Consider the following 27,502-nt stretch of genomic DNA (forward strand, 5'->3'; position numbering starts at 1 on the left):
TTTGTCTTATTTCAGGTGCACTAAGATATTTGCTAGAAACTAGACCAAAATTACTTGGTAAGATTTTCTGTTTTGCATGATCAGCAGCACCTGGCTGCTAATTTTCCTTATAAGTCCAATGTAAGCAGGGACCTAACTTCTTCTTTCCTTGTCTGTATCTCAACACCCAGATTGAAAAACCAGAGTCTCAGCAGACTGACAGGAAGATCACTAGTGATTAACATAGTTTACAAATTATTTGCTTAAAAAAACAGAGCAATCAAGAAAAAAGACAAATTCCTCAAAATGTCCAAGATTTGTAAGCATGTGTGTAAATTACAGGACAGTTTTCTTTAAGTATAAAAATAAATTTGAAGATAGTTAAATAAAATAAATAAATGAATGACTTAAAATATATTACAGGGAACAGAAGTCTCTTTTTTTGGCGTGGTAAAACAACCAGGACGTCCCGTGTTGATGTTGCTGCTCTTTTTCTCTGTAGTTATTAATTTCTTTATATTGCATAGTCAGATGAATCCACATCTCAGAGGCAGATCCTGCCTTTCGCAAAGCGTGTGGTAAAACGGAGAACAAAAGGTGGACACCGTGACAGAGAGGAGGGTTATAAAAAAATCTTTCATTCTCTGTAAAAACATCATGCATGTTGTTGGTTTCCCTGTCTGGTTGCCTGTTGTCTCTCTGCAGACGTCAACAGTGCGTGAGGTCTGGATCTGCTGCAGACTGGCAGACAGCTCCTCTCCAGCCTGCAGCCAACCAGCCTGTCAGCAACACTTGCTGTTACTAAAAGCATAATGCCCAGTCTGCTGTGCCACTTTTGACACCACAGGGAGTTGTGGATCCTGTCTCTCTGTCTTTTCTGCTCCGATTTTGCTCTGCTTTCCATCTTTTTTCAGCTCCTCTTGAGCGAAAGGGCATCGTCAGTCCGGGCTAAATGCCAAACAAAGAGGAGAGGTTTACCTGTCTGAAAGCTTCTGGTGAACTCATGTTGCGCTAAAGGTTGGAAAGGGCCTGTTGTTTTCAGGAGACATGATGTAGACATGATGGTGTTTACTTCCTGGACCAGGAGAAAAGTCTATACCACAGTGTTGTTTGTACCCATGGCCTTCTTGTTGCGGATGCTCATGGCGTACTCCCCGCGACTCGTCCCGTTCTCCTCCTTTCGCAGTGGTTTCCTGCCAACAAACACAAGGACAAATTCTGAGGCATAACGTTCATGTGTCATTACAATTTCCAGTCTGTTTGTCTTTATAGGGGAGACATATTATGTAAAATTCACATTTTGGACATTTTTGTACTTCCATTTGGGTCCCAAATGCTTCTAAAAGCTACTGGCAATAAATTCATGTTTTTTTAGTGTCTGGAAGATGAGCCTTTTCAGAAATCTTTGAATGTAACAGGTCACAAATTAGCAGGCACTGGCCTTCACCTAGCAACCCCAGCAGAGGTCCGCCTGTTACCTAGCAACCCCAGCAGAGGTCCGCCCGTTACCTAGCAACCCCAGCAGAGTTCTGCCCGTCACCTAGATACCCACGAACTCAGCTAAAACATGTTTGGTTACCTGGACAATATTTGCTGGAAAAGGCAAGTGTTTTGTCCCTTTTTTTGTGACCTTCTTTTACAGGTATCATTCAGTAGATTTCTATATACAATTATCTTAAACAATCCATATTATAACAATTTATTTTTCCCATTCATTTTTTTACAACTGAATAGCAAAAAATGTGATGTTTTAATTGTTGATTTTTGTGTTTTATGGTGTAAAGTACTTTGAACTGCCTTGTTGCTGAAATGTGCTATACAAATAAAATTTTATTAGAATTTTTTTTAACTCCTGTCTTGGTTCTGACTTACCATTCAGAAACCACTTGCTGCATTTTTAATTCTACATTTTAAAGATGTACGGTTGTATAATTTCTCATCTGTTAGCAGCTATTTTCACGTCTGCGTGTAAATATTGAGTTGGGGTCGTGGCCAGCAGCAGCTTGTTTGGATTTAAAGTGACAGAGCCCTAAAACAGCTCATTCTGAGAGAAGTTAAAATTAGTCAAAACTGACAAAACTGTAATGAAGATGTCCTGTATGGATCTGTCCTGACCTGTTCAAGGAAGCACAATATGTCAAGTTTAAGATGATTTGATTTCTGCAGCTCCTCTCCTGGATTTGTTGATCTGGGCAATCCTTCCTGTAAATAAGCTCAATATTTAAAGGTGAATTTTGCAAGGAGACAGGAGTGGAAAAATACATCACCATGCAGCAGATATGACAATTACCTACATGGACTGGTAGATGTAATTTCCCCTCTAAGTAATAAGCATGCAAGGCTGTCAAAACAGCTTGGGAAATACATGACATGTAATATTTGTGCTCCACACTAAACTCCATCCTTTTTGTGAGTAAGGTCTGCTACAAAATGTAGCTACAACCCATGATCCCTTCGTCGCTAATAGCCGTTTCACTCAGTGTAGCCCTTTTCATGCACTCCATAAAGCCTTTTTGGTTATATTATATTTGTCCAGTGTACTGTGGCTTTTCATCAGCCCCCTCAGCCTCTGTCCCCACACAGGCTTATGTAACTTGGAGACAGATCTGAATACAGTGAGTACAGTCATTGTCCAACTCAGCACTGTACTTGGTCCTGACCATCAGAGCAACATTCTTACTGTGTGTCTCGTCCTTCGTCCTCATGGCTGAAAGCTCAAGTTAATATTCTGTTTAATTCTCCAGAAGCAAAAACAAAAAAAAAAGTTGTTTGTGAGATAAATGAAAAGCACAGTATGGAAGAAAACAAATATAACCACAGCAAAACATGGTAGTGGCAGCATCATGTCATAGGGAAGTATTTTCCCCAGCAGTGAAGCTGTTCAGTTTCCAAATGCAGATCAGACCAGACCAAAGAAAACTTGTTAGAAGCTACAAAAGACTTGAAACTGGAAACTGGGAGAAGTCAAAGACCTAAATCCAAACAACAATCTGTGGCAAGACTTGAAAATTGACATTCCAAGATATTCTCCAGTCAGACTGAGTTCAGCTATTTTGTGGATCTAAGGTTAACAAATAATCTAAATGTGAAAAGCTAGAAGACTTACAGCTATATTTCCAGAGGTTTTACAAAGTAACGGCTCAGGAGGTTGAATATAAAGGCAAACCACAGTTTTCAGTATTATAATTGTATAAGATTTGGAAAACCATGTGTAATTTTATAACATTTCATAATTGTTAACTAGTTTGTGTTGATCGACTGCATGAAATTCCAATAAAACGCAATGAATATTGCAGCTGTAATGTTACAAAATATGGACAAAAGGGACTGACTATGAATACTTTTTCAAAAGTATGGTAAACCTTGTGGTATAGTACAAGTCCATTCAGTATAAGTCAGTATAAATTGCCTTCAATTTAGTTTAAACAAGCTCTCGTCATAATTTAACACCTAATGTTTAATTAAATTTTAAATGAAAGGTATTTATGATTGTAATCATTGTGGAAAAAATGGTACAGAGATACATAGACAATCCAGTATGGGGTGACGTTTGTAAAGTTAACAAATTAGCAGAAATTATTTGGTTGTTTAACCTGTCATGAGTCCATTTTTCAAAGTTATATTTTCTCCATATTATTCATTTATTTACAAATGTTGCTGTTTCAAAATAAATATCTCATTAGCAACATGAATATTTACCAGTTCTAAACTAAATATTTAGTAAATAAGCTAAATAGTTAGATTGCCAATTAAATATGTAGCTCCAAACTAAATATTTAGCTAACAAGCTAGATATTTTTTAGCTCTAAACAGTGTGGCAGTGGATCCATTGGTAAACATCCCACGTCCTTTGTTTTAAGCTGAAATGTTTTACACATTAGGAGGAAAAGAAACAGTTTATTTTTAAAGTCCACTTCCGGTTATCGGCAGGTGAACTTGCATTAGCTAAATATATAAATATAAAATATTATAAAATAAATCTTCAACTTAAAACGGCACATTTTATGTTTTAAGCTGAAATGTTGTACATATCGAGAGGAAAAGAAACTATGCTGAAGAAGTAACCTGAGCAACAACAGTCACGCCAGCAGGAGTTGCTACGAAAACTTTTATTTTGGTATCCCACTTCCAGTTATCGGTAAGTGAACGTGCATATTAGCTAAACATTTATCTCTGCGCTAGCTAGATATTAAGCTTGCTAACTAAGTAGCGTGTATCTTGGAGCTATAAAATGTTACACAATAATTAATATTTAACTTAAAACGACACAATCTGTTTTTTGAGCTGAAATGTTGTACAAGTCGAGAGGAAAAGAAGCAATATTGAAGAGATGCCATGAGCAACAGTCACGCAGCAAGAGTTGCTTCCCTTTTATTTTGGTAGTTTATTTCCGGTTTTCGGTAAGTGAAAATCCATATTAGCTAACCATTTAACTCCGAGCTAAATATTTAGTTATTTATCTTCGAACTAGATATGTAGTTTGGGGAAAGATTCTAGTGTTTTTGACTTGGTCTAGATGAGCTTAGCATATGTTTTCAAAAATAAATATGTAGTTTGAAGCTACATTTAGTTGTAAAGTAAATATTTAGCTTGCTAATTAAATATTCATTTTGAAACTGTGACAATTATAAATGGATAAATGAAAGATATGGTGAAAATATGACTTTGAAAAATTAACCCTAATTTATTTCCTCTTATGACAGGCTAAATAAACCAAGTTATTGCTATTAATTTTTAACTGTGTTGTGTAACTTTACATACGGCACCCTATAATCCTGTGCTTTTTAATAAATTCAAAGTTGCATTCTTTTGCTGAAGGTCATGAAAGTTAGCGAGAGAGAAAAAAAAGCTGTGAACAAAGTGTGAGACGATGACTAAGACTTGTGTCATCTGGCTGGGTTTGTATCAGAGCACACCAGGGACACAGGATGGCCATGTAGGACAGACGCTGCCTGCTGTGACCATGTGGACGCTCAGAAATGAAAGTGCCCAGCCTCAGGGTGGAAACACATTCTGCTGTTGGGTTTGAGATGCCGCACTGATGCAGCTGTAGCTCTGGGAATTAGGATAGACCAGAATTTCACCGATGGATCCCACAAGCAGCCAGGGAATTTCCCTACTTTTCACGTATCACAACAAACCTGCAGCTCCTGAAAGGATTTGAATCTCCAATCAATGACCAATTCTAACAATAATCTTGTAAATTGGAAATACTAGCTCCCACATACAAAGTCAATTACAACTTTAAAAAGTTTAAATAGTTTTCTGACCCAACTAAGATAACAAGAGTGATTGATTTATGATGTTCCTTTTAAGGAGACCCATTATGTAAAATTCACATTTTGCATTTTGTTGTGGTTCTAGTTGAGTCTCTACTGCTTCTAAAAACATCCTAAGCACTTATAAAACACTCAGCTGTTTATTTTATCAATAGGTTAATGTCTTGGTGTTTGAAAAATGAGCTGTTTCAAAAAACCTTTGGAAGATAAAATTACCAATCAGCAGGCATTACCAGTCACCTAGCAACCCCTGCAAAGCGCAGCCTTTTACCTAGCAACCCAAGCAGAACTCCAGCATATTTGGTCAGCTGGTTTTACTGCTCTATGTGCTTTACAAAAGCAGCAGGAAAATACAAGTGTTTTGTTGTTCACTTAACATCCAGAAACCGCTTGCTAAATTCTTGTTGGTTGTGCAGGACACTCTACTAATGCTTTTCAAAGATGTACGGTTGTTTAATTGCACTGCATCTGTTTGCAGCCATTTTCGTGGGTGAGTGTAAACGTCGAGTTGGGGCCAGCAATAAGTTATTTGGATTTAACATGACAAGAGGCCCTAAAACAGATCAGGCAGAATGATTTTGTGCTAAATATGTAATGAGTATGTTTGGTATAGACCTATCCTAACCTGCTCAAAAAAGCATAATATGTCACATTTAAATTCACTACAGCTGTGAATATAGGAACAGCCTTCAGTGAAACATGGTGAGGGCAGTATCATTCTGTCAGGATGCTTTTAAGTGGCTGAATATGGAGTGGGAGAGTTTAATATGTAGCATTATACTTCCATCTATACATCAGACTAACAGTCTGGAGCTGAATTGTAGCTTCACAGACACTCAAAAATCTGATAAAACATACTCTGATCAAGACTTGTGCAGAAAGCCATCATCTTCAGACTCTAGACTGAACTGAAATAATATTTGAATTCTGCAATTGTTAAACCATAGCCAAATGCAAAATTTATAGCTGAGGTATCATGATTATTTTTTTATTTAGACTCATTTAAACAAAGTTCAAACTCTTTGAACGTCATGACCTGCTATATTTCTGAAAATGTAAACAAAAGGTTTGAGACAATAATTCTGATCCTTTTAGTCCACGCACACGCATTATAAACAAAGTTAATTTAATTCACCGATTTCTGCTTACAGCTAATGAAATATAGAATATTATGATTTTGATACAGAAATGTTTAACATCTGCTGAAAGTTTATTTTCAAAATGTACTTTTAATTTGGCGAACAATCCCCAGGAGAGCACATATTAAATTAATGAAATGCTGTATTGTCTTAATGAGAATGATTAAATTTAAGTAAATAAATATAATTAAGTAGCTTCATTAGATCCAACATTTAACAAGCCACCATTTATGGTTCCTTATCCTTCGTCTCACTGAGGCTGCTTGTTCATTTCTAATCCCTCCTCGCCCAAACCTCATGTTTTGCTGACTGCCTTCTTTTATCTTTATCTTTCTCATTAAGTAAATTGGTCCTGCTGACCTCAGCATCTTTTTGTCTGTCTCTCCTAACTGTTTGGCGCACTGCCTTTGCCGACTCAAACTGTACTTGTTTAAGCTGCAGAAAAAGACCCAAAAAAGATTTTTTTTCCTGATAAATATATTATTTTACTCACAAAAGCTTAGCAGAGTTACAGAAGCAGTGCTTTTTGCAGTAGTTCTCTTAATTACTTAATTGAAGTAAATAATCAGAGGCAAAGCAGGCTTATAAAAGCTGTTTATGTGATGTTTCATGTGTCATTCTGGATGGAATTTCAGGTTTGTTTATTTTCCCCAGGATGTAATCTCTCCACGGAGTGACCATGTCACTTCGGGCCACCGCACGGGGCCACAGCGCCGGGCCCTCGGAGCGACCTCTACCCGGCCCTTCAATAATAAATGTCATGCTGTCGGCATATGGCAGGTGGCAACACAACCCTTCACAGGTGAGATGAATATTTCATGTCAAAGCTGTGCAATCACAGCGCACACTTTCCTGTTTGAAGTTTGGGGAATGGATGGTGGAGAAATTGGGACATGTGTTGAGCTGTTTACAATTACACCGGCCATCTGGAAATTGGAGTAAAAAGTAGAAATATTAAACACAGGCTGTAAAACGTGGCTTCAGTTTTGATGCTGCTGGGTTGGCAGTTTTAATAAATAGCTGAATAATGTGTTGGCAAATATGCGATTATCAAGGTTATTACAGTTAACTAAAACTAATGAAATAACAAAAACTAATATTGAGAACATTTTCATTAACTGACAGAACTAAAATGGTAATTAATGGGGAAAAACTATAACTAACTGGATCTACATTGTGTGTTTGTAAGACTAACTAAAACACACCGAAATTATAGACACAATATTCTTCGTTTTCGTGTTTCTGAATAAATTTATTAGCCTTCCGAAGTGATGTGAAATTTATTTATTTATTCCCCTGCAAGAAGTTTGTTGATTAAAACTAACTGAATTAGACAAACAAATTCAAAAATCTTTTGTATTTTCTGAACGCCTGAACAATTAGAGAAAGAAAAGATTACATATGTGCTGGAGCTCTGCTTAGGTTGCTAGGTAACAAGTCTGGGCTTGGCTGGGGTTGCTAGGTAACAGCGCAGTGCCAATTGACTATGACTCAACAATTAAGAGGTTTTTTGAAACAGCGCATTTACAAACACCAAAAACATTAACTTTTTACAAAATAAAACTATAACGTAAACCCCAAAACTATTGCAAACCTACTCTACACGCTATTGGCCAGTCTTTGAAAAGCAGCCAATCCAGGAGCAGCATTTGTTTTCCTTGGCGCTGATTGGTCTTACCCATCTCAGTTTTCAGTTATGAAAAAACTAAAACTACTAATGTAACTCACAAAAACTAAACTGAAACTAAACTACATTTAACTAGTAAAAGATGGCAAACACACTGTAATAGCTAACTAAAACTAACTGAATTAGACAAGTTCAAATTCAAAATTTTTTGTATTTTCTGAATGCCAGAACAATGAGAGAACGAAAAGATTACAAATGTGCTGGAGCACTGTTTAGGTTGCTAGGTAATAGGCCTGGGCTTGGCTGGGGTTGCTAAGTAACGGCGCAGTGCTCCTTGATTATGACTCAACAAGTGGGAGGTTTTTGAAACAGCGCATTTACAAACACCAAAAATATTAACTTTTTACAAAATAAAACTGTAAAACTACCGTAACCCTATTCTACACGCTATTGGCCAGTCTTTGAAAAGCAGCCAATCCAGGAGCAGCATTTGCTTTCCTTGGTGCTGATTGGTCTTACCCGTCTCAGTTGTTGCCTTTCCGCCAGTATGAAAAAACTAAAACTACTAACATAACTTATAAAAACTAAACTGAAACTAAACAACATTTAACTAATAACAACTAATAAAAGATAGAAGACACAGTCTTAAAAACTAACCCAATTAGACAAACAAAAAGTCGCAGCAAAACAAAATGAAGTTATAACGAAGAAACCCGAGCTGTTATAACCCTGGAGATTATAGTTTTTTTCCCCCTGTTTGCGGTTATCTGCTTGGGGTTGAATTATCCTCAGACGAGCCTCCCAGAGCAGGGAGTGATTAGGAAAAGCATTCATTAGTCAGATGGTTTGGGTTTCATTTGTTTTGGCTTCGTAGATGGCCAACTGCCTGGACTGCAGCATCATGTCTTTTGCTTTGGATGGCACAGCAACACTGAAACGCAGCATGTGTCTGAATCCTTTGCACACTCCCTGGTGGTGTTGACTTTAGAAAAGGATTGTATGGAAGTTGTTTTTCTGCTTCAGCCCCTTTGCTTCTGACAGATGACTGGCAGACTGAGATTATAAGAACTAAATAAAGGGTAGCAGGGCTGGGACCTGCAGAGCTGGCTCATCTTCTGTCTGTGATGCTCCGGCTTTGGCCCTCAGCCAGTTGGTTTTCACTGGGAAAGCCCGGACCACTGAGCGGCTGGAAGGGCTAAATATAACCAAATGTGTTCTTCACAGTGACAAACTCTTTCTCACATTGTTACTGACCAAGACGCTGAATTACTGCCTTCGCTTGGTTCAGTAACAGGGGCGTGAAAAAGCTCACTAATTTCAAATAAAATAATAAAATAAGAGATTATAATTGCAAAGAAAGTAATTAGATTACTGTTAATTCCACACAAGCAGACTGCGTTACTGCGTTACAAAACCATGATTTTGTTTGTGAATATCGGCTTATTTAGTGCTCTGATTAATGATCTTTTTTTCAGCAAACGACCTTTATTGAGTCTCTATACTCCAGTTAGAGGTTAATCGATTACTAAATAATCAGTTAATCACAATTAATAAAATTAATCTTACTCCTCACAATAGAAAAAAGGGTAATTGAACAGTTGTTTGCAATTTGTAGTCTGTAATGGTACAATAATTTTGACTATAAGATGAACAGAGTCAGCATAATGGTGCTAAAAAGAAAGTTTTGTACAGTTAAGCTAAGCTAAACAGGCAAGAAAAATTTGCCTCAGGGTTCCCAAACTTTTCCAGACAATTCTACAAAATATGTAAAGAAACATTGAATTATCTTTACATATTTTTTCTCACTTTTATTTATCATTCAATAATTATCATATTTATTTAGTGTAAATGCTCCCTCTGCAACTGCAGTAAATTTAGATGAAATTATAATTTTATTGTACCACCCTTCTACAGACTGTGGCCCCCCCACAGAGAGAAATCTAGACACGCCCCTGCTCAGTAAACACATCACATCTGCCCTTTCCTCTGGATGATCAGAGCGCTCATGGCATCACACTTTAACCCGACCAGCTCATCTCGCGGGTGGTGACTGATGAATGCGTAATGACGCAGTCTGGAGCAGAGCATGATGAAGCCGGCAGTCTGGGGCCCTGGCAGCTTAAGGACACAACCTGCTTCTCGCATGTATAAAAGATGTGGTCTGCCACTGAATGACTGCGCAAATTAATCCATAAATAATGGCTTGGGTTTGGAGCCCCAGCTCGTATTGCGACGGCACGTTCTTACCACTGCTGCATTAAAAATGGTGCCTGTTGGCTACGGGAGGATGGAGAATTGCATTAATGAATTCCTGAGCCAACCACCCATTACTTCCACACCCTGACTTTGCCCATTTGTTGTTTTAAATAAAGAGGAGGTGGAATAGGTTTCTGCTGAGGAAAGCACACTTAATACACGTCCATAAATATACAGAGGAATGAAAGTAAATATCTTTAAAACTGCATAAATAAATTACAGAATAGCTCCTAATTTAAAGGCTCGGAGCCTTTCTCGCATGAAGTGTCAGATCCATGTTTGCTCCATGTTTTATTGAGAGTGTAAATCTGCCAAATTATGCATGTATGTGTGTTAGATGTTTGTTTAGGGATGAGGGCATTTACAGTTTTTGCTTAGTCACAGTTTTATTGTTTCACACCAATTAACCTACTTTAGTATCGGATAAATCTGAGCAAAAATGAAAAATAGGTTTAAAATTATGATTTTATTTATCGAGAGAAAACTTAAAATAAAAACAGCTACGGTAAATGTTACACCCAGATCATGAAGTTGGCTAACATATCTTATAAAGATACACAATATGTTCTGAAAATTAAGGGTGCGTTCACACCAACCCTCTTTAATCCGCTTTAATCCAACTCCAGATTTTTTTTTCTAGAAAGTCCGGTTCGTTAGGGGAGGAGTGAACAATCAATTGACCAAAAAAGTAAACTCTGTTCCGTCTAAAAAGCAAGGTTTCAGTTCAGTTAAAGTGAACTCTGGCATGATGCTAATGCTTATGTGAACGCCAAGCAGGAAGTGGACTACAGAGCAGGGCATTCTGGGTAAATAGAACCACCATCTGGAGAAATGGCTCATAGTCTTTTACCAGAGACAAAAGAGAAATCCCACAACCGCTATAATTTGACGCCACTCCATTTTCATTGACATTCCATGAAGAAGAAAGTTGCATTCATGTCTTCTTTTGAGGTTTTTGTGCCACTTCTTCCTGTAGTTCTTGTTTCAGCGCCACCACAGGCGAGGAGAGGAACAGGTTTTTCAAATAGTTTGGTTTGTTTGACACAGAGCAGTATGAAATTAAACCTCAGCAGCTGAAAATGTAACAAATGTAGCAATTTTAATTCCCAATCGAACCGAGTCTACGTGAAAACTGTCAGATGTGAAAACACTATAACAGTTAAGAAACAGACTGACATCTATCCGCCATTTCTAAAGCTTTGGGATTCCAGCAAACCCCAGAGAGAGCCATCATCTACAGAGAGAGAAACATGAAACCTTCTCAGAAGTGGCTCTCCAGTGAAAATTACTCCAAAAGCCCATCTGTGACTCCTCCAGGAGGGCTAAAAGAAATCCCAAAACAACATAGAAAGTACAGTGCTCTAGTTAGGTTTATGTTTCAACAGTAAGAAAGAGAGAAAAGTGACATCCATGGGTGAGATAGAAGACTAAAACAAAGGAACGTCTCGCATTTGCAAAACAAAATCATCTTAATGATCCCAAAGAGTTTTAAGATCTGTGGACTGACAAGAAATAAGGGTAACTTCATCAGACGTCACATGTGGGGTACACCAAGGTTTAATCCTGGGCCCCTCCCATTTAATATGTTCCAGTTAGGTCAGGTTATAACATGTTATAAGAGTAGCTACCATAACTATGCAGATGATACACAACTCTATATTATAATGTCACCAATTGACTCTAAACCCATTTCGTAGATGCTTAGAACAAATCAATGTGTGGATGTGCCAAAACTTTCTCCAGCTGAACAGAAACAAAAATATTCTTTGGACCTAAAGAGGAACAATCTAGAGCTTCAGTTATTACAGCTGGAAACTAGCAGTCAAGCAGTGAACCTGACCGTTCAGAGCCACATAAAGACGGTTGCAAAGACAGCCTTCTATCACCTGACGAACATTTCCACAATTAAAGCACTAATATCTCAGCGACATCTAGAGAAACTCATCTGTGTGTTTATTGATTACTGCGACAGTTTCATCACAAGTCTGCTTAAAAGATTAATTAGACTTGGACGTTTATAAATCACAGCTTAGCACCAAAATATATTAAAGATATGCTGTTGTTGTCTCAACCTTCCAGAACGCTCAGGTCTGCTGGTTCTGGACTAGTCAGCAGAACCAGAACCAGAAGCAAACATGGAGAAGCAGCTTCTATGCACCACAAATCTGGAACAAACTTCCAGAAAACTGCAAAAAACTAGAACACCAATTGAAAAACCCATTTGCTTAGATCTCCCAGTTATCCTGTAACTGGAAAATAGATTAAATATACTCCGGATTGCAACTTATTGTCTCTCTTTATGTAGCCACTGAAATCTAATGCTTTTTATTTGTTTATTGTGTTATAATTTTATCATGTTAAATTCTTTGAATTGCTTTGTTGCTGAAATTGCAACACAAATAAACTTGATGATAATAACACAAGAAACGAGACAACAGAAATGTAAACAAACACAACAGGAGAAATAATGATTCAATAGGTTTGAGAACAGAATCAAACAATAGAAAAGAGGTTTTCAAAGTAGATTTATAATTAAAGAATAAAAATAAATCTCAAAGGAATGAACTAAATATAAAAAGCAGGGACAGACAAATCCTAAAATAAAGCAAAAGAAAAATTCATGAGATGAACAGATAATAGAAAATCAATGAAATTATTTGAAAATTACTTTTTGTACTTACTGAGTTTATCTTTGTCTAATTACATGAATTTATTGTATGAATGTGACAAAAAGAAGCAAAAACAGAAGAAACTTGTATATTTTTCACTAAAAAGCAGGATGTAAACAACTTTTGCTTGTACTTTTATCTGGAGGTCAGAGAATCTGTGTGACAACTCGTAGCTAAAGCCGCTCAAAACAAAGTCTGAATCTGTTGCTGCTGCAGGCGCTAAGCTCAACTTTTATCTTTTAATTTGCAGAATGGTAAGGAAGCTCAGAATGCTTTGTGTTGGGAACCCAATTCTTGCCTCTTTTGTTCACATTCACAAAGCCGGTCCAAAGCATTAGTCACATATGGAAATTGTTCAGAGCGATATTGTTTGCTGCGTTTGCTGTTTGGTTAATCACGCTTACGAACAGGCCTTTCGGATCTCCTCTTCTTAATTATATAACTTGGATTTTGTTTTGTTTCTTTATTCTGGGCCCAGTTCTTCTAATTATCACATCTGTAATGTGTCCTTGTTTAAATACTAAATTATTATTCATCATCTGTGTATTAAATAGATCTGCTGTCCTCTGTTGATGTGGGATTTCCTCCCTGCGCTGCACAGTTTGTTTAACGATTAATTTTATTTAATAGATTTGATCTGCGTTTGGACTCTCTCCATCGTTTCAGTCTACACTTTGAGAAATTACAGAAAAACTAGAAATTGAGAGGCTGCAGAAGGAAGCTGGTGCTTTTTAAAGGCTTGTAGCGATTGATTCTTGTAACCTTTGTGACTTCTGTGCCTTTAGCAGAGTGACAAAGGTCAAAAAAGCAATTAATAAAAATTTGCCTTTAGATTTAGGCCTGTCACGATAAAAAGAAATGGCTGGCAATAAACGATACTATTGTTGTTTTGACAATGTTCTACTAATATGATGATAATGGGGTAATAATGCAAGTTCGTCCTCTCAAAATTCAATAAATTTAAATTTTCTAAAGGACACTCCAGACTGGAACTGGGAAATATTTTAAATATCCATAATAAATAAAACAAAAACGACCAAAAAATACATAAAACAGAGATAAAAACCACACACAACAGATACCATAAATTAAATGGATTACCCTGCAAAAACACAAAATCTTATCAAGTTTTTGGTCTTTTTTCTAGTGTATATGTCTTAGTTTGGTCTTTTTTCAAGTAAACTAACTAAAAAGTAAGATATAGAGGCTTGGTTTAAGACAATAATTCCTTAATATTGATGAAAAAGTTCTAGTTCTTTGGCAGACAAATTCACTTCTAAAATGTCTTAATATAAGTAAAATATTCTGCCAATGGATCTAGTACTTTTATCAATATTAAGAAATTATTTACTTAAAATAAGCTCATATTTCTTGCTGAAAAGTTACTTGTAAGCTAGTAGTGTCTTGTTTCAAGCGTAATAAGATATTTACACTAGAAAATGGACCAAAATTAATTGTTAATTTTTGAGTTTTTGCAGTGTAGTTCATTTATTGCTTATTAAAACCGGCTTAATTATATGCTGGACAGTGGAAATATCTGGAACATCTAAATGAAATTGTTTTGGGGAGAAACCCAAAATGTTTTGAAATCCAATTTAGGACAGATTTCTTTTTTAGTTTTCCAAATATTGGAATTTAAACAAAAAAATGAGTTTCAAGTTCAAGGTGCTTTACACGATAAGAAGAGTTTCCTCTAACCTTTTGATAGCCTTGTAGCAGATGATGATGGCAGAAAGGAGGAAGACGACTGAGGCACAGCTCACTGTCCCAAGCACTATAACGTCCACTTCCGTCCACCAGGGCCTCAACAACGGCACCATGGGCTGTGCCACTGAGAAAAAGGAGAAAAGAGAGAAAAAATTAAGCAAAATAACAGGTGCAATCGATTAATCGATTAATTCTGACGATTAATCAGATGAAACATTTTCACATTCTGCAGATTTTATCTAACCACTTAAGCTTATTCCATGCTAATATTAGAAATAAATGTTAAAAATATACCGTGGTTGGTTTACTATAGTTATGGAATCATGTGTTACTAAATTATTATTGTATTTGCAAAATATTGTAAGCAGGAGCTTATTCAATGATGTGGAAAAATTATATATTTTAAAATAGGAAAATTTAATGCTAATTTAACTAATTCAAGTAATGTAAATAAATTTAAGAATGAAAAATCACCTTAAATGTAAATTTAAAGTGCAGCGGCAACTAACGATTATTTTAGTAATCAATTAATTATGGTGATTAATCGATTTAACATTCTACAAATTGTTCTTTAAACACAGGCTTATTCTATGTTAATGCTTGAAAAACATATGGAAAACATTATTTTTACAACATATTTATAATATTAGTGTTATTTTTGTTATTTAGATGAGAAATTAAACATTTTGCTGCCTAAAATGCTGCCTAGATTTTCTTTGGTGATTATTTGTAGCAAAGGAAGCATCTGCAACTAAAAAAAAAATACTTTTAGCATCAACCTTTTTTGCTTGACTTAACATCAATAAATTTTAGGGCTGATCTGTTGAATGTTTTTAGAATTTACCGATTTATACCAAAATGTGCTCAACAGAATTTTTTTTTTACAGAATTTTTTTAGTTTTTCTTAATTTAAATGCAAAATGTAAATATTTTTTGTGCAGTTTTGAATTAATTACTACTTTAACTGTGTTGTTCTTTCACCAAATGACATTTTTATGAGTCAGTCAATGATTAATTGCTTACTAAATAAGTTGATGATTATTTCAATAATCGATTAATCACGATTAATCATTTCAGCTCTGAACAAAATGCAGAAAACCATATAAAATATTTGAGTTTTTAAGCTTTTTTTTACCCAGACCAGTAGGTGAGCAGCACGGATGCTCTTGTGGCCTCGCCTGTTCTGCAGGTCTTAGGTTCAGCGTTCAGAGATATCCAGCCTGACACCATGAATCATTTAGGGACCCGTCAGCCCCCCTTACACCAGCACTCTTGTCTACACCAATTACCGTTGCAAGAACCTCCTGCTCTTTCCACATTAGATCCGTGGAGTCGGACCACTCGCCGGGATGTTGTGTAACGTTACGTGCCTCAGCAACTCCTGCTTCTCTCTACTCATTATGCAGAATTTCATGCTAGTTGCCTGCAAATGTTTATCACCTTTATCACCTTGGAAATACATCACACAACCTAAACAATAAACTAATAACTCTGAATATGATGTTTTTTAAGCCAAAACAATAAATACTTCTTCTCTAAGTTTTGATTTTCCAGTGCAGCTCATTTCCCCGGAGTGAAGCGATGGCTCTGTCATAAGTCGCTGTAAATTTAAAAGCTCGTATCTGCCAAACTCTCATTTTAATCCTGCGTTTTATCACCGGCTGAAGGCTCTCATTCAGCCAGTGTTAAGGATCTACCGCAGCGTGATGAAGCTCCAGTCCTTTGAATTAACCATTTTTAGCACACAGACTCTTATTCTCCAATCTTTTATTACCTCCTTTTAGCAGACAGATATGGTCCCAGTCATTGTCCTAGTTTTTCATGTCGGTCATGCATATTCGATGCATTTTTAAAGACTACAGAACTTCAGCTCTAAGACCTCTTCAAATCAGGTTACACAAGGAATATCAAGATAATTACGCCTCTACGTAGTAAAAAACAAAAAAAAACAGCCCTCTCTTAAAATAAATTATTCATGCCGTCTCCACCTCCTGCAAACAGTTCTGTGTTAAGTTAGGGGAGAATATAAATTGGACCACTTATACTTTTTATGATTTGCTGCTGCTGCTGCTGGACGCTGAAAACATGCGGATGCAGCACTCGCAAGGTCCATGTGCCACTGGGCACAATTGGGCGTTCAAACCCCCACCTTTGGTTGCAGTCAGATGGCCATGGCAGCACTCATGCAGTGACCTTGACAACAAGCACTGAAGGGTCTATAACTCTTGATTTTTAACTCTCAGGGTGGGGAGTGCGGGGAAGAAATCCATCTACATTGAGCGGACAGAAAGAAAATCATTGGGAGTGATAGATTAAAACCTTCCTACCCACTGATTAAGTGCTCTTCTTTTCTCGGGGATAAGAGGTGAGTGATTCCAAAGTGTAGCGCAGAAGAGCTGCACCATCAGCTCCGCCTGTCCCATATTTCAACGCTCTGTTTTTCTGGATGCTTGAGATCATATAATTATATAAACTTTCAGCAACAAATGCTCAGATTAATAAGATGAAATTTATTTCCAAACGCTTGGTTTTTTTTTTTAGGGTGAATTCAGATTGTTCCTGTTCAGTCAATCCAACTCTAGTTTGTTTGCGTAGAAAGTCCGGTTCGTTTGGGGAAATGTGAACGCATAATTGAATTCTGAAGCGGACCAAAAAAAGCTAACTCTGGTCCGGCTAAAAATCTCGGTCTCGGTTTGATTAACCCTTTAATATTTTAATTAAATATCGGCCTGAATATTTTTGCTTATTTTAGTTGTACGCAGTTCTTTAAATGTCCTGTGAGTAAATATGTTTATATATATATAAATATATATATGTATTATATATAATATATTTGCCCATTTATCCATAACAACTGGAACTTTCAATATCTAGCAAGTTATTTTTGCCATTTAATAGCGCGCCCCTCAGATTAATTGCACTCCCTGCTATGGTGGGAGTGAAATTACCGTAATAACCTGATATCAGCTGGAAAGCGCAACGTCTCCCCTTTCAGAAACCGTTGGAATTTTTCAGATGGCGCAAAGTGTGGCGGAATTACGGTACTGCAAATTTGGCTGGATTGTCGCCAATACGTTCGATCCGGAAGGGTTAAAGTGAACTCTGGTGTGGTTTGAATGCATGTATGAACGCCAAGCGGACCAGAGGCCGCTCCAAACGCAGGAAGTGGACTACAGCGCAGGGAATGCTGGGTAAATACAACCAAAGCAAATTTGAGAGTCTAGCACTTGTGGAAGGAAGGGCTCATTATTTTTTACCAAAGACAAAAAAGAAATCCTACTAGATTTTTTTCTTTTTTACATTTTGTGAAGAACGTCTTCTTCTGAGGTTTTTGTGTCATTTCCTTCAGTAGTTCTTGGTTGAGCGCCACCACAGGCGAGGAGGGGAACAAGTTTTTTAAAAGGTTTGGTTTGTTTGACAGTGCAATGAGAAAAAGAGCCGCACCATCTGAAAATGTAACAAATGTTGCAACTGTGGTCTACGTCAGTGGCCCCCAACCTTTTTATTACCGCGGACCAGTCAAGACTTGGCAATTTTGCTGCGACCCGGGGGGTGGAGGCGTCAGATAATGCTTCTGCATGTTGGTGTTCCTGCTAAGCCTTCCCCTCTCCCCCCTTTACAACAATCTTACAACGTCCTGCAGTGTGTGGTGTGTTACGTGGTGGTGTGTTGAAAATGGTTTCTTTCGCCTGACTTTAGTATTTATATGAATTATTTTGATTTTAGTCTCTAAGATACCAACATTTCCACATAACTAGGCCTGTCATGATAACAAATTCTGCTGGACGATAAAGTGTCCCAGTAGTTACCGCAATAAACAATAATATTGTTTTGAGACCATTTTTAAGCAATATAATGGCAATAATGGCAAAATAATGCAAGAACACATTGTCAAAGATCAATAAATTTTAAATTTTAATTAACATTTATCATTGGATCTTGGAGACATCTTAAATATCCAAAATAAATAAACAAAACAACTAATAAAATAAATTATGAAGTCTCTGTAAACAAAATTGTTCTTCAAAAAATGGATAAGTTTAGACCAAAGCACCAGACTGAAGAGTTTAATCATACAGTGTTTGGTAGAAAGAGAGAGAAAAAACAATAAATTGTGCAAAAGGAAATTATTGAGCTCGTTTTAATTTATCATACGATTAATCGATTCATTTTTTTATTGCGACAGGGCCATACATAACTTTACATTTTGGTCCGTCTGATGATGTAATTTTAAAATATTAAATAATTGATGTTTTGATCAGTTATTCAGTACTTGAGTTGCATTTTTACCAAACACCTTCTTTACATTTACTTGAGTAAAAACGTTTGAAGTAGTGCTACTCTTGCTTCAGTACAGTTTTGTGTTAATATCTGGTTTCTGCTGGTTTTTTCACTGATATACCAGCTGATATACCTTCACAGTGTGAGACGATTCGGCCCCATGAGGGGGAGAAAACTGCCGCTACAAGCAATAGATCAGCACAGATGTACTGTAAGAGCCCAGTGTGCATTAGCACCAATATGGTCTCTTCATGCTGCCGGCTAAACTTTGAAGGTGGAACTGCTGCACTGTTTCATTAGCACCTTATTAGCGAATAAAACAAACTCCTTTGTGTTATGATCGGGGGCGGCGGGGCTCTTCACGGGGAAAACCCTACCACTGAACCTCTGAGCATGGCGGCCCAGCAGGCTTGGATTTCTCAGACAGTTGGGTACTCCCTAAAGTCAGACCCAGCATAAATTAGTCCTGTGTTCAGCTGTCAGCATCCTGCTGGCTCTATTACATGCACAGATGCAAGAGTGCAAAACTGCACTCATTGCACTAATCTCAAAGGGGGGCTGATGGTACATTTTCCCCCCTGCGCAAAAACAGAAAAGCTCCAAACATTTTCCTTAAACTTGTTCTATTACTTGAGGTCCATACTCAAAAATACAAAATCTTGCCACGTATTTTTGGTTTATACACTTGAAATAAGACAAAACTAACTAAGCCAGCTTACATCTTGCAGTTAATTCTTGGAGACATTCTGTGGTCTGATGAAACTAAAATCATTGTTACATTCAGAGGTAAAAATGGAAACATGCATTCCAGCTGTAAAGTACGGGAGTGGTAGCATCATGCTGTGTAGACGTTTAATGCAGGAAGAACTGGTGCAAAACCGACAACATCAGGATGAAAATGCAAAAACAAAAATCTTACCAAGTGTTTTTGCTCTAGGTTCTAGTACAAATGTTTCAGTGCACTTGAAATAAGATGAAACTAACTTACAAGTAACGTTTTAGCAAGATACAGGAGATTATCTAAAGTTAATAATTTATTAATATTGATTTTAAAATGACTAGTTCCTGTGTCAGATTGTTTCACTTATAAAAATAATTTTTTCCCATGTAATAAGTTAAATAATTTGCCAGTGGAAGTAGTACTTTTTAAAATCAATATTAAGGAATTTTACTTTTTTAAATTTTTTATTAAGGAATTTTTTACTTAAAACAAGCTTCTATATTTTTCTGGATAGTTTCTTGTATTTTTTTTTGTCTTATTTTATTTTTACTAAGTTATTTGCACAAGAAACTAAACAAAACTGCTTGGTAAAACGTTATTTTAGTGCAGTGTATTGGCCTGGCCATTGCACTGCAGAAAACAAAATCTTACCAAGTATTTTCATCAAGTTTCTAGTGTAAATATCTTAGTACACTGGAAGGACAAAACTAACTTCCAAGTAACTTTTCAGCAAGATATAGCAACTTGCTTTAAATCAAAAATTCCTTAATATTGATGGAAAAGTACTACTTCTACTGGCAGATTGTTCATTTAAAACACAGGAAAATTAAATAATCTGCAGTGGAACAAGTACTTAAGGAATTATTTATGTAATCCGATATCTTGCTGAAAAGTTACTGAGTTAGTTTTGTCTTATTTTCCAAAATACTTGAAATTAGACCCCAAATACTTTTTGTATTTTCCAGAGTTTTGACTTGTTTGTGGGTCAGAATCTGTCAAAATTTGACAACTAAACATGATTTTGTGCCCCATCAAAATATTTTTTTTAAAAAATCAATAAAAAGACACATGAAAGAAAATAAACCAGTTCTTTAACTCTAGTTGAGCGGATTCGAGTTCTTACCTGTGGTTCCCAGAAGCCGAGGAGGTGGTGGAGGAGGCGGAGGAGGAGGGAGGGGAGGGTATCTCCTACAGTGGCACGCCACCTGGCACTGTTCGCCAACTTTCTCCGCCACCGTCCACGAGCATGACCTCTGGATCTCTCCCTTATGGCGAGGGAAAGCAGAAGAAGAGAGACCGCGTTACTCAGGAGTAGCATCAGCAGTGTACACTCAGCAGCACCGTGGATTTCCTCCTCTCAGCATTCCTTTCACATCACAGCTCCACTGTTGTTGTCACTGGGGCTGCTGTGTGTGTGTGTGTGTGTGTAGTACATGCAGAATAGTATCACGTCGACGGCTGCTGCTGCTGCTGCTGCTGCTCTCCCTGTAAGAAACCACCCACCAGCAGAGTGGGCAGCAGGCTGCCCCGAGGAGTGTGCGTGGGTGGACTTGGAAACTCGAGCAGATCACATTACACATGAACCCTGGCAACACTGCGTGCATGTGGAGAACATCTCACTACTATCTGTAGGCAGCTGCAAGGGGCAAAGGTTAGAGTGGTCATCAGTAACATATGCCTGCTGCAGGGATCCTGGTGGGAATGCTGCAAACAGAAAACACAACTGGCTACTTCATGTTCCCAGAACAGGAGAGCTGATTAGGACTAATTAGGACACACAATTAAATATTCAATACTTAATTTCATCTTATTTAAAAGATTATGTCTGAACAAGTTACTTAATTAGGCTAAAACTCAAATTAATTGGAAACGATTAATCATGATTAATTGGTTTCATAACTGGTGACTATGTGATCTTAGACCTGTTCTGTTGCTGAAAACATGCTATACAAATAAACGTTCATCATTCATTCATCAAATAAGCGTTCATAATTATTCTATTATTATTATCGAAGTAATCTTCAACTTCAGTAATTGATTAATCGTTAACTGGAGTCACAATTTGCTGAAAAATCTACATGATCAGAGCAGTAATTATGCCAAAACTGTACAAAAATATATGCATTTTGCATTTAAGATAAAAAACCCCACCTCTGTTTGTAAACATGTTTTACTCAAATCTCCTTAAGTGCCGTAGTTTTAGCTCCGCCTGGTTCCAATTCAATAAAGGAATGATGTGTTACTGCATCTAAGGCAATGAAATGTTTATTTTCTTATTTTAAAAAAGGAATCATGTGTTTATTTGTATCATTTAACGTATTTCTAATACTGAATGAAAAAATGCTTAATTTTAAAATGAACAATCTTTAGAATGTGCCAATTTTCTTTACATGATTAATCGATTAATCATGAGGTTAATCGATAGTTACAGCCCTAAAATTAACGTTTTAATCATTAATCAAAACATTTCAATAAAACTGTGGGTAATAGCTAAAAACTATCACCAAGCCCCCAATACAGGGATGTCCAAAGTGTGGCCCGGGGGGCCACTTATGGTCGTTGGACTGATTTTGTGTGGTCCCAAACTGCAAGAATTGTAAAAAAGTGACCCATCCACCACAGGTAGTTGATGCAGATGGAGACTTTTTATTTGTAATCAGGGTAAAATTATTACAAACATAATTAGGGCTGCAACTAATGATTATTTTAATTATTGATATCAATTATTCTGACGATTAATCGGATAAAAAATGGCCACATTCTGCAAATTTTCCATTTAAGCTTGTTTCCATAATACAAATACATTAAAAGATGTTAATAAACTAATAATTCATTTCTTTTTTTAATATAAACCTTTTATTAACTAAAATGCAACAACATTCCTTTAGTGAATAATTAATTATTTGTAGCAAAGGATGTATCTGCAGCTAAAATATACTAACATCAACATGTGAGAAGCTGCTGATTTATCATCAATACAGTGTATGGCTAATCTGTTGATCCTTTTTTGGATTAACAAATTAATAATTAGAAAGCAAAAGGTGCTTAATTGCTGCTGAGTATGTTGTTCTTTCAGTAAACATTTTAGAGTGTCTATGCTTCAGTTATGATTAATTGATTTGATAATCGATTCGTCACGATGAACTCGATTATTTGTTTCAGTCTTTTTATCAACCTCATTTTTTTTCAATGCAAAAATGTTTAGCACAACACAAAGTATTCATCTTTTAATAACTAATTTTTTGTAATAAGTAAAACAATTAATCCAGACTTTTACTGAAAAGTCAACTTTTCTGCACCAAATCAGCTTTTATTTAACTTATTAAAATAGAAAGTGTTTTGAAAGAAAGAGACCCAAACCCTGTGCTCATAACTGAAATTAAAGTTGTTCAATCGAGCCCAAAAGAAATGGAAATGACAGAAATAATTTCAGTGAGATGCTTCTTGCAGCCAGTCTTTGACGTCGATCAGCCTGAGGAAAGTTTGAACTCTTCTCACTTTCAGCCATGAGACGTTTGAGGGGTTCAGGTTGTTTCAAATCCCCATTCCTGGATTTTACATTTTTTTATTCTCACCAGTTCTTAGTGGATTTATAGAAATATTTTGGTTTGTTTCCATATTTCAGGGCCCACTTCCATTTTAGTTTTCTTTTTTTTTCTTTCTTACAGATGGTTCACATTTTCCTTGAGTCACCTTCTGATACACGATAAAACCCATGATAGTTCGCTGAAGCTGGTCAGATCTCCCAGCTGAGTCGAGGTTATTTTCCTGCAATGCTGATTTTTTTGTTTACATCAAACATGTCCTCTGTCCTGAGAAAACTTTAACTTTCATCTCTGCCAAAAAACTTAAACTTAGCTTGACAGTAGCAAGAGCCTGATAACATTTTAGGTTTAACAGAGACTTCCTTTGGCATGTTGCGGCCTGCTTTTGAGGTTAACATGCTTGGATGGTCAGATGTAGCTGTGTTAGCAGTGATTCTGAATGTCTTCTTATTTTCTGAACAGAAGAAAACCTGATTTTAAGTTCTTTTGAGACCTATTTGCCTTCTCTTTAACTGTCGGTGCACCGATTGCACCTTTGTGGCCGATTACCAATCTTTAACAAGCCTGACCTGCCGATTCAGATTTTGACTGATACCAATCAATCGATCCAATAATTGATTCCTCACGATTAACTCGATTAATTGTTTCAGCTCTATTGCCAACATAATTTTTTTTCAGTGCAAAATGTTTAGCACAACACAAAGTATTCATCATTTTATAACCAAGCTTTTCTAATGAGTAAAATCACATTTTTCTTATATTTTAATATTTTAATATTGACTTGACGGGGCGGTCTAGTCAAACTTTTCTCACAGCAGAGCACAAAGAGGACAGTGGATAATTTTTTGACTTTTTGCCGAGTTAAATAATATTGGTTGATAATATTGGCTTCACATGTAGGTATCGACTGATCACCGATCTCCAGGAAATAAGGAAATCGAAGCTGATTTATTGGTGCACCCTTCCTTTTAACAGCTTCCTGTCGCAATAAATTAATTATAATAAATTAAAAAAAGCTCAATAAATTCTGTTTTGTTGATTTATTGTTTCTCTTTTTAGACCAAAAACTGGATGTCAAAACTCTTCAGTGTGGTGCTCTGGTCTCAAGTAGGATCATTTTGTTTACAGAGACTTCACAATTCATTTTATTGGTTGTTTCTGTTGTTTTATTTATTTTGGATATTTAAAATGTCTTCCAGTTCCAGTGTTAAATGTTTGTTAAAATTTAAAGTTTACTAACCTTTGAGAATGTGTTTTATTTCCCCCATTATATTACTTGAAAATGCTCTCAAAACAAAGATATTATTGTTTATTGTAATAACTGCTGGGGCAATTTATCGTCCAGTTAAATTTTATATTGTGACTTTCTGGTGTTTATTCTCACTTCAGGAATAGGGAGCATCAAACTAAACGTGTTAAACAGTGAAAACCTCCTTCAAAATACAGAGTGACATTGTACTCCTCATGTGCGATAGATGCGAAAACCTACTTTTGCATTTATTATGTGGAATAAACGTCATTCATGATCATTAATAATTGTTTCATTTTTTCTGTATTGAAGCTAAATATCGAAAAATGTTTTAAAAACTAGACTATCTTCACATGCGGAGAGTAGCAGCTGCAGCACGATGAGCATAAACAGACCGCTGTAAGTTAGTTAAACATGCAACTCCAGTTGGATCGGTGCCGCCCGCTTCCCCCCTTCATGCACCTCAACGCGATGCTTACCTTGCATGAGAGTAAAAGCTGTGACAGGAGGCAGTGAGCGATGAAAAAAGGCCAAAAACTTAAAGTAAATGGCATCAGATCTCGGAGCAGCATTCCTCCTGCGCTGTTCTCGAAGATACTAGGAAGCGTTTCCAACAAATGAATGCAGGAGTATACATAGGCTTGAAGTGTTTGCGAAATAACCATCCACCCTTTCCACTTCAGCGGCTGTAGCTGTGACAGGCGTCTCCGGGAATAGTTTATGCCCCAATCATTTTCCTCTTCACATCCCGCTGTCGATCGCATAGGACAGGCGAGCTGGTGGGATGAGCAGCAAACCCGCGATCATTCACATCTCCAAAGTAGTTTTTTTCCTCTTTTTTTAACCCTCCTATCTCTCTCTCTGTGTGTGTTTGTTTCTCTCTCTCTCTTTCTGTCAGATAGCGACCTGAATCATGCCACTGCTCCGCGCAGTGTGAGGGCGGTGGACGGCCCAGACCTTACATTTCTCCGCGGCGGCGAGGAAGAGCGCAGGACGAGCCGCTCAAGCCATCCAAGTTGAGGAGGAGGAGGAGGAGGAAGAGGGAGAGAAAGAAGAGGAGGAGGGGAGATCTTAAAATCGAGAAGTGAAAGAAAACAGAGACGGGTCCTCGCAGCGGCATCACCTCAACTTCTCAAGGCAAGATTCGGGATGGGCGAGTCCGGAGGGCAGTGGCGCATCTCCACTCACCTCAGCTCCCCCTGACACGAACTAACCCTCCTCCTCCAAAACACAGGCAGCAGCTCCTGTGGTTGGCTCCAAAGCAATCAGCGCAGGCTTTCTTTCTCTGTTTATGTTTCTCCCTTCCCTCTCTCTCTCTCTTTCTTTCTGTCTGTCTTGCGTGTTAAAGTCATGTTTGATGCGCTGCAAACTCCCAAAAGTGGGCCGGTATAAACACTGATCCAAACTGCCACAATAAAAAGAGTTTCATCTTCTTTTCAGTCTAAATTTGGATGTTGAAGTCCAGTTCTTACCGTAAACTGAAAGCAGGATCTGACATGACTTTCTTCAAATTAAAGCTGCAGGATGTAACTTAAATTTTTATTTTTTTTTTACATATTTGCTAAAACTGTCACCATATCTTGACAGAATAAAATAAAAGAAATAATCTGTGAAAAGATTGATCTTCACAACTTCTACTCTGAAAAATGTACCAAAAACAACCAATGAGAGCCAGGAGGATGACCTTACCACTGTCAATCAACCTCGTGTACTTGTTGCTAAATGTGCAAATGACAGAGAAATCTTCCTGGACATCTGCCGTCATTGGTGGGTACGCTAATTAGCTTGAGCATTCACAGCAGTTTTTGCTAGTTATAAAGAGTTGTGATTGATGGCACTAAGACCCGCCTCCTGACTCTGATTGGTTGTTTCTAGTTAGCACTGGGAGAAAGTAGAGGAGCTATTTTTTATCTGTCTTAGGCCATCACAACATAGTGACAGTTTTAACAAATATATAAAAAAATATATTTTTTAAAATAAAGATTACTGCAGCTTTAATTGCAGGAAAACAACAACATGATGCTGCCACCGACTTTCAGTTGGGGTGCAGTTTTCCTCGTTTTCCTCTAAATGTAACAAATGTGGCCATTGCCTTAAGCAATTCTGCACTGTATTCTGCTCAATACACTATAAAAATAAAGTTAAATAAAACAGAGCAGGCACTCTAGCACCACCTAGTGTCTATCTGAGCATGTCATTATAGTCGAACACTTTAACCCAACTTGCATCAAACCTCAAAACACGCCTCCAAAAATCAGGATCTTCTTCTTTATTTTGCACTTTAGGGTGATGGCTTCTTCCTTCCTGAGCGGCCTCTCAGTTCATGTTGACACAGGGCTCATTTCACTGTGGAAAATTATAAAATTATACTAATACTAACATCACCTTAAAATAGTTTACTCTGTTTACTCACACACAGACTGGACAGAGTATCTATCTACTTCCTGAACAGATGTTTTAGCAAATGAATGTGGCACCTTTATGCATCTGGAAATTACAGCAAAGCACAAACCAGTCTAGTGTAGATCCTCTACCTAAAGTCTAATTTCTTTAGATCTCTGTTTTGACACAAAGAAGGAGTGTGTTATTGAAATGTTGCCTTAAATGCATTCACAGGTTTGATTTCCTTTGACTGCAACGCTATGAAATAACCAAAATAATATTTTTTATTTGGGCTTTCCAAAATTGTTTAATCTTCTAAATTATATTCAAAAAGTACAAATATTTCTAATTATTCTGGCATTTAGCACGTGATCCAGAAGAGAAATTTCAAGCAATTAATTGATTGTCGATTAATTGTTTATTAGATTAAAATTAATTCCAATCATTAACAACGTCCTGAGAGCTTCTTTTAGTGTTGTAGTTTGGCCGCCATCCGGCAGAGGGCGCCGCTCGTCATTCATAACCGGAGCCGTTGATACACAGCCAAAGATGGCGGCGCTCTACCATAACGGCGAAGAGGTAAGGTCCAAACAGAGTCCGGTTTGGGATGAAAAATTCCCTTTATGCGGTTCTGTTTTAATAAATATAAACACTTGATACGTTTCTTA

At 37.0% G+C, this 27,502-nt stretch overlaps 1 protein-coding gene across 1 annotated transcript; it reads right to left on the bottom strand.

Moving 5' to 3' along the window:
* prima1 (proline rich membrane anchor 1) lies at window positions 1-25,959 on the bottom strand. The gene is made up of 4 exons (XM_014469547.2): window positions 24,932-25,959; window positions 20,782-20,923; window positions 14,648-14,780; window positions 1-1,172 (listed from the first exon to the last, which is right to left on the bottom strand). The coding sequence occupies exons 1-4, from the start codon at window positions 25,214-25,216 to the stop codon at window positions 1,073-1,075; spliced, it is 660 nt and encodes a 219-aa protein (XP_014325033.1). The 5' UTR covers window positions 25,217-25,959; the 3' UTR covers window positions 1-1,072.
* Between the last annotated feature and the right edge of the window lie 1,543 nt (window positions 25,960-27,502).

Source organism: Xiphophorus maculatus, chromosome 19 (genome assembly GCF_002775205.1).
Source record: "Xiphophorus maculatus strain JP 163 A chromosome 19, X_maculatus-5.0-male, whole genome shotgun sequence".
Taxonomy (NCBI): Eukaryota; Metazoa; Chordata; class Actinopteri; order Cyprinodontiformes; family Poeciliidae; genus Xiphophorus; species Xiphophorus maculatus.

Excerpts from the sequence above, each read along its gene's own strand:
- prima1 (XM_014469547.2), bottom strand. The coding sequence starts at position 25,216 with ATGCGATCGACAGCGGGATGTGAAGAGGAAAATGATTGGGGCATAAAC. Across the intron at positions 20,924-24,931 it reads AGCTTTTACTCTCATGCAAG|GGAGAGATCCAGAGGTCATG; the intron begins GTAAGCATCGCG and ends CCTCGCCATAAG. Across the intron at positions 14,781-20,781 it reads TCGGCTTCTGGGAACCACAG|TGGCACAGCCCATGGTGCCG; the intron begins GTAAGAACTCGA and ends CCTTTTTCTCAG.